At 34.5% G+C, this 8,568-nt stretch overlaps 1 protein-coding gene across 1 annotated transcript; it reads left to right on the top strand.

Moving 5' to 3' along the window:
- The first annotated feature begins 1,881 nt into the window (after positions 1-1,881).
- Positions 1,882-7,768, top strand: LOC134250800 (mitoguardin-like). The gene is given in 14 exon segments (XM_062733144.1): positions 1,882-2,119; positions 2,681-2,905; positions 4,233-4,412; positions 4,521-4,612; positions 4,955-5,176; positions 5,322-5,434; positions 5,628-5,700; positions 5,834-5,920; positions 6,066-6,164; positions 6,454-6,588; positions 6,924-6,977; positions 7,097-7,213; positions 7,490-7,600; positions 7,602-7,768. Coding segments are annotated over 13 exon segments (1,524 nt in total). The 5' UTR covers positions 1,882-2,119; positions 2,681-2,706; the 3' UTR covers positions 7,644-7,768.
- Positions 7,769-8,568: the final 800 nt, after the last annotated feature.

Below are 8,568 nucleotides of genomic sequence, written 5' to 3'. Positions count from 1 at the left end.
CCTATCCCCCACAGGGGCTGCACTCTGTTGACCCACCTATCCCCCAGGGGCTGCACTCTCTTGACCCACCTATCCCCCCAACCCCAAAAGTGCACTCAGTTGACCACCCCATCCAGGCGCCTTATACTACTGATGAAGGATGAATCACTTGAGTTCCTATACAGAAAAGGAAAGTTGACAATGAAAAGTCACCCCGTTTGTCATAGTTTTTAGTTGTCCGCTGGCCTCAGTTATTTTTTTTTAAGTCGGTAATAATTATAATAAATGAACAGATAGATTTTTAGGTCAGGTGACCTATTGCTATGAGTCTATCCGTTTTCGTCCGTCGTGGTGCGTTAACATTTAAACATTTTCAGCTTCTTTTCTCTGAAACCGCTGGACCAATTTCAACCAATTTTGGCATAAAGCATCTGTGGGTGAAGGGGAACAAAAATTTTGAATTTCATGGTCTCTGCCCCCCCCCCCCCCCCGGGGCCTGGGGCTGGGGCCAAAACCACTAAAATTAATGCAATCTTTAAAAATCTTCTTCTTTACTCCTGGACATCAAGCATGCAGTCAAACTGTTGGTATGATTGTAATCAGCATCGAGTCCTCTACCAAAATTGTGAAATTCATGGCCCCAGTGTCATGGGTTCTGGTGTTAGGGCGGGGCTCTATTGATTATATATTGAAAATGCATTATTTTTTGAAAATCTTCTCTGCTGCTGGGTATTAAATAAACTAATTAAATTCATAGATATAATGCCTCTACCAAAATTGTGAATTTTATGGCCCCAGGGTCAAGGGTTATGGTGTTAGGGCGGGCTCTATTGATTATATAGTGAAAATGCATTATTTCTTTGAAAATCTTCTTCTCTGTTCCTGAGTATTAAATAAACTAATTAAGTACATAGTTATGATGAGCAAGAGTGCCTCTAATAAAATTGTGAATTTTATGGCCCCAGGGTCAGGGGTTATGGTGCTAGGGCGGGCTCTATTAATTATAAAGTGAAAATGCATTCATTCTTTGAAAAGCTTCTTCGCTGCTTCTGGGTATTAAATAAACTAATTAAGTATATAGTTATGATGAGCAAGAGCAAGAATGCTTCTACCAAAATTGTGAATTTTATGGCCCCAGGGTCAGGGGTTATTATGTTAGGGTGTGGCTCTATATTGATTATATAGTGAAAAAACATTACATCTATGAAAATCTTTTTCGCTACTCCTGGATAATAAGCAGATGAACTATTCATATAGTTATGATGTGCAAGGACTCTTCTTTCAGAATTGTGAATTTCAAGGCCCCTGGGTCAGGGATACCAAAGGGGGGGGGGCTCTACTTATATACTGAAATGAATTTTTTTAAATCTGCTCCTTGGTATTAATCAAACATTTTTGATAAGCAAGTGTGCCTTTTCAAATATTGTGCAATGTGTAGACCTAGGGTCAGGGGTTCATGTGTGGTAGGGGCACTTCTGATTATTGCTGAATATTACTGATTAGTCGACATGCATTTTTGTTCCCCTACCCTGCTTATGGGTATTAAGTAAACAAACTAAACAACTGCTAAGTGTATAGTTATGATTAGCAATGGTGCCTCTTTCAAAGTTGTGAATGCCATGGTATCTAGCTTAAAACATGAACCAAATTCAATCATTTGAAAGTTGTTGCATGATGCTCAGGTGACCTATAAGGCCCATGGGCCTCTTGTTTGGAAATAGTTTCTTTTTACATATAGTAACACAATTATTAATAACAACCTGAATTTACATTTATGTCCCAAGAGCTAAAACGTACTTTTGATTTCTATATACTGTTATAACATTCTATTATTTTTTCCGGATATGATGTTCTTACCATTACCAGTTTTTGTAGTTTAGCCGTATTGCAAGTTCCGGTGATTAGAGTGTGTTGACTTTGGTTCAGGTTTACTAATATTTTTCTTCAATTTTTAGATACCTGTTGGTCACAGATAGACTCCGAAATGTAACACAACGATGTTGGTTCAAATTATTATTCTGTGATATCATGACGCTTGAGATAATTCAGAGAACATAGCCATTATATCAGAGTGCTATTGTAAAAGTATGCTGGAAATGAAACAACGTAAAATGGACAAGTGTGAAATATATTGAAGTTGGTGAGCATAAGTCTTAAGTATTGTGATAATTAATGGATTCAGAAGAAATAATACTATTGTTAACTTGTCGTTGTGGCATTCTATGATCTAAGATGTAGTCTGTTAACATGTAGCCTAGCACTTTAAACATAACGCAGGTCAAAAAAAATGGATAGATCCAAGTCTCTCTCTTCTCTAAATCAATGACTGAGCTTCAGATTTGCTGCTGTCTGTTTAATTTCTTTCTTATACGCCTCAGATTAACTGTAACAAAATATTTTCATTTCAACATTCAACCACTTTTCACAAGGTTTACTTTAAAAAAAAAATGTTGGATTGGAGATCAGAAGTTAAACTTCAGTTTTGCAAGTAGACAACTTAATCTGATTTTGTATCATTCTATATCAGTCTTTATCAGATATGCATAGTAACCCCATTTTCTAGATTTCTTATTAACCTTTTTTAATCACTATCCAACTCGGATGTTTTCATGACATAAGACACTTGAGATTGTTTTCAGTACATGAACACAGGAGATTGATTATGATATTTTCATTTTTTAATTTTTTTTTTATTTTTCAGAATATAGAGAATATAAGATAACAAAAATGCCGTACATGGATTTGAAATTACCACACATAACAAAAATGAAACTGATGTGGCCCTCACGAGTAACCACACTTGGTGTAACACTAGGTGTAGCAATAATGGGAATGCTGGCTTTTTATTTCCGCTACCAAAGGAAGATAAAAAAGAAAGAATTGAAATCAAATTCCAGGAAAAATAACTTATCTTTGCCAAATGGTGGTAAGTGATTTCTCTAAAAACAATACATTCAATGCTTTATTTTACATGTGGAGAATTGTAACATACTTTTTTTTAGGTCACCTGAGTAAACTCAGGTGACCTATTGCTATCCGTTTTTGTCCGTCGTCGTGCATCGTGCATTATCATTTGAACATTTTCAGTTTCTTCTCTGCAACCACTGAACCAATTTCAACCAAATTTTGCACAAAGCATGTATGGGTGAAGGGGAACAAAATTTTTGAATTTCATGATCCCTATCCCCCTGGGGCCTAAGGGGTGGGGCCAAAACCACTAAAATTAATGTAATCTTTAAAAATCTTCTTCTTTACTCCTGGACATCAAGCAGTCAAACTGTTTGCATGATTTTAATCAGCATTGGGTCCTCTACCAAAATTGTGAAATTCATGGCCCTGGGGTCAAGGGTTCTAGTGCTAGGGCAGGGCTAAATAAGTATATAGTGAAAATGCATTATTTCTTTGAAAATCTTCTTCTCTGCTCCTGGGTATTAAATAAACCAACTAAGTACATAGTTATGATGAGCAAGAGTGCCTCTACCAATATTATGAATTTTATGGCCCCAGGGTCAGGGGTTATGGTGTTAGGGCGGGGGCTCTATTGATTATATAGTGAAAATACATGAATTCTTTGAAAATCTTCTTCTCTGCTCCTAGGTATTAAATAAACTAAGTACATAGTTATGATGAATAAAATGCTTCCTCCAAACTTGTGAATTTTTTGCCCCAGGGTCAGGGGTTCTGGTGTTAGGGCGGGCTCCTCTTTATTATATAGTGAAAATACATTAAATCTTTAAAAATATTTCTTCTCTGCTACTGGGTATTGAGCAGATGAACTACTTTTATAATTATGATGAGCAAGGGCCCTAATCTTCCAGAATTGTGAATTTCAAGGCCCCAGGGTCAGGGGTACTTATATACTGAAAATGAATGAATTGTTTGAAATCTGCTCCTTGGTATTAATAAAATATTTTTGAAAAACAAGGATGCCTTTTCAAAAATTGTGCAATGTGTAAGCCTAGGCCTAAGGTTCAGGGGTTCATGTGTGAAAGGGGCACTACTGATTATTGATGAATATTACTGATTAGTTGAATTGCATTTTTTGTTCCCCTACCCTGCCTATGGGTATTAAGTAACCAAACTAAGCAACTGCTAAGTGTATTTTTATGATGACCAATGGTGCCTCTTTCAAAATTGTGAATGCCATAGCATCTGGCTTAAAACATGAATCAAATTCAATCACTGGAAAGTTGTTATTTTGACCTATAAGGCCCTTTAAGATAGGAGAAACTTTATTAATCTGTATATTGTAGATATCCTCGGGCATACTTTGGGCAGATATACAGAGAGTCCATCCTCTCTCTTGAATTCCTTGAAACAGAAGTCTCTGTCAGGTTCCGTGTCAAGTATAGGTGGTGCCTCTTCTGCCTCCACAATTACCCACCAGTTAATGGACACTAGCAGCATGTCACCAACACAACTGTGTAAACTAGGTAGGGCAAATAACTGCTGGAAAAGTAAGCCTTGACCATGTATGAATTTATGATACAGCTTTCTTTTTACTGTTGTTGTTAAAATAAAATATTTATTCATATTTTCAGGTTTTGAAACTCTCCAACAAGCTGTGGTGTATTGGGAAGATGGTTTAATGAAGTTATCCTTTAATGAAGATAGATCCAAGCCCGCTATATTGGTAAGTTGGGATATAAATAATTCAAAACTAACACATACAAAACTTTCCACACAGAAACTGATTCAGAACATTTAATTTTGCCATTCAAACTAGAAATAATCTTTGCTTTGTCTCACACATATTTTAGTCTCTGTAGATTTTTTTTTAAAAATGAATGTTAACAATTTCATTAATTGTTTTAAAGAGCAGTTATATGGAGGTTGATAAGGTACATGTAAAGCTATAAAAATGCTTGTTTATATTTCTGAAATACAGTTATTCTACTAATATAGATGTAAAATATATTTTCCAAGTATAAAAGTCATTTGAGAAGAAAACATAGATTAAAACTTATTTTTCTAGGATCCAGAGACAGCGGAGTTGCAGCATCAGATGGATCAACTACTGGACGCTGCTTACAGAATGATTGATAATTTTGAGCGTCGTGCTGAGAGACAAGCTGACAATATTGCCCTGGAGGTTGCAATGGCGGCTTACACAGAGACAGACATACCGTCAGAGAGAACAAAAAGCTTTGATGCAGGGTCTTTCAGCGACCAAGACTCCTTTGTCTCTGCTACTGACGTTAGTATATTCATATGGTTTCCATTTTAATAAATCGATGTTCAAAACTACATTGTGATTTTTTTTATTTTTATTCAAAAGTTGGTGTCAAATATGAACATTTATGTAAATTTATGTACATATTTTATATATTTTTTTATTGTAGATGGCAAACTTATCAGACTTAGATAACCATAGAGAAATGTTTCAGCATCTTCCTTTATATGAAGCAGGTCTCTTAGAATTAAAACATGGTCATGTGCCATGCAGGACTCTAAGGCAGGATATTAATTTCTACATTTTCATAAATATTTGATTCAATACTTTTAGCTTGATTCTAATTTCAAATTATTTTGACAAAATCATGGTTGCTCTTTAAGAATTTTCTTCTTACTCAGAAGTTATGACTAACATCTTCAATATTTTTATTGCCATTTAAGAAATGAATATGGGTATGTTTGATCTTTTTTAGGACCGAGATGACTCAGTGTATATCGGACACAGAGTTCTTGGCAAAGTTGCACTGTATCCGTCTAGCTTTCAATGTATGTACACTATAGTAGAAATAATTTTCTAAATCAAGAATTCCTCCATTTGATCTAAACATCCATTTAGGTTAAAAGTTACACTGTATATAAATTAATGGGTGAGTAATATTGTTCACATGCTATCTTTTAGGTTATATTTAAACAATCAAGTCTAAGAGATTACTTCAGAACCATGAGTAAACAATTAATTGGTGACCTGCTGATCCGAGCTGATAGGGTAAGATTAAAATTTATCTATAACATATAAACTTAGTAATCTTTTGATTGAGCTTACAGTCCTTTACTTCCCCATCTAGGTGTAACTGTGGAGAATCTAAATCACCATACTCTCTTCTCTACTAATAATTTGTTCCTTTTTGAAGGATCCAGATGAATTCTACACAGCATATGATGCAATGATAGATTTTATAGAAGTGGAGGACAATTGGTTCAAAATTGAAGAAGAATTAAAAGGACGGGGTGTAAGTCAAGTTACTGGAACTATTCTTTGCAGTAATACATTTGTAATATATGAATATTCATTTTCTATTGATCATATATTTATTATATATAAAATATATAAATTTTCTTAGTTTTTTGGGCTTATGTATATAGTAAAGTGACTAAGTGAAGTTCTTACTTGTCATGCAACTTAATGGTGTTCCTGCTTGAGTACATGAATTAGTTAAATTGCAACAGAAAATTCACAGATCAGCAAAGAATGTGTTTTTCAAATAACTGTCATATAATTGAACATTATTTTTTTTTTAGGTAAAATGCATGTCCTTTTATGACATAGTATTAGATTTTATACTGATGGATGCATTTGATGATTTGGAAAATCCCCCCTCCTCTGTTATTGCTGTAATTCAGAACAGATGGTTATCTAGAAGCTTCAAAGAAACTGTAAGTATTTATCCTGAGATCTCAAAATTACAGTAATCAACACATTTTAAGTCATTATTTGTATATTTATGATTTTTAATGGATATACTCAATAAATGAAAAAAAAACCAACATTTGGATTAGTACTGGTCAGTTTTGGGTATCAATGTTGTATTCTTTGACAGGCTTTTTCTACAGCTGTTTGGTCAGTTTTAGGGTATTGATACTGTTTTCTTAGACAGACTCTTTCTACAGCTGTTTGGTCTGTTTTAGGGTGTTGATACTGTTTTCTTTGACAGGCTCTTTCTACAGCTGTTTGGTCAGTTTTAGGGTATTGATACTGTTTTCTTTGACAGGCTCTTTCTACAGCTGTTTGGTCTGTTTTGAAAGCTAAAAGACGACTATTGAAGGTAAGCAACCGGATATTTTTTATGTCAGAGATATAATATACATCTGAATTTTTATGAAGTGCAAGGTAGTCTTTGAATGAACTATGCCACATATAGCTAACATTTAAGATGATACTCAGTTTTCAGATGGATTTATATCCAAGTTTTACTCCATTTCTGAACATACAAGCCCAGTATTAGCCTGGGGTTTCATGGGACCAGAATCAAACCTCAAAGAATTATGCATGTTTTTTAAGGTAAGCATTGAAGCCGTTCAAAGCATCTAGAAACTTTATATATTTATCTATACATGTATATCTGTTTACAAAAGAAAAAGTTTGGTAGGACTTTTATTCCTGTCAGTCTTTTAATTGAAATGACTGTATGTAAGAATTACCTCCATTGTTTGATTTTTGAAAATTTAGCAAACACAAATTTCAAGGACTATAGTAATTGACACAGTTTTTAAATGTTTATTTATTATACCTCTGTTATGCAGAGGAAAGTAACTTGTCTTCCCTCCCCTTTGACAGGAATCGGTTTTGAAGTTTCTCAGGGACATGTTTAGTTTCGAGTATGTCCGTTACACAACCGTAGATGAGTTAGCAGATGACATTGCAAAGTTGTTACAAAACAGAATAGAAAGAAGCAGCGGACAAGATTTCCCCAGAAAAGTTAGACTTCTAAAACAGGACTGGACATTAAGCCATTCTGTTTCAGTTTTTATCTTTGTTTTTTTTTTTTTATCATCTGTGATTTTTTTATTGAGCTGTTATGAATACACCAGGAGTTTTAACTTGACAGAGTGAAATGCCACAGTGAACTTATCCCTTCGAAATTTGTCCTATCTTTTTTTTTATTCCTTCTCTTTCAAAATCTGTCTCACTCAAAAATCAATAGATATTTTGTCTTGTTTTGATGATTATGCTAAAATATAATGTAGTTTCTTTGGTAAGACAATGATTCTTAAATATCAAAATAAGATGTAAGAAAAAAATGGTGCTTTCTCTAAGAGCATAGCAAGGTAGATGGACACTGTAGCACTTGGTTCTCTGGTTCAAGTTGTGTGATAAATTAGGATAAATCATGTTTCTTAATTTGTTTTAGATCTCATTTGTACTTAAATGCCATTGTATTATACTATAGAACACTTAGTTTTTAATGACCCTTGACCCTTTCCTTGCTCCGTTAACTCCGTTCCGGTTCACTTGTCCTCCGTTGACATAGTGAATGGCACCAGAATCAGGGGCTGGGGAATCACTGGCTCTGTGAATAATTTCAGAAAATTGAAGATCTTTTCGCTTCTAAGCATTTGTAAATTTATTTTTATACTTACTTTTCATATGCAATGTACCATACAAAGTACCGTACGCATAAATATTTTTAATAAGATATTCTAAATTAAATTCAAAGTGGACAAAGGTCCTTCATTTATCAAAATTCCATACAATATCTATTATTTTAGATATATGCGTTACCTTCGACACAGGAATATTATGATGAGAACCAGTACAATAGTGACCGCCAAACTGGCCGCTACGATTCCTCCCGCTATGGCCCCGTCATTGGTAGGATCCGTCATTAGACGCTGGATCGGCACCGTCACACCTTA

This window comes from Saccostrea cucullata, unplaced genomic scaffold, assembly GCF_032062105.1.
Source record: "Saccostrea cucullata isolate Sc308-1 unplaced genomic scaffold, CSIRO_AGI_Scuc_v1 ctg18907, whole genome shotgun sequence".
Classification (NCBI taxonomy): domain Eukaryota; kingdom Metazoa; phylum Mollusca; class Bivalvia; order Ostreida; family Ostreidae; genus Saccostrea; species Saccostrea cuccullata.
This window is presented reverse-complemented; position numbering and strand designations above follow the sequence as displayed.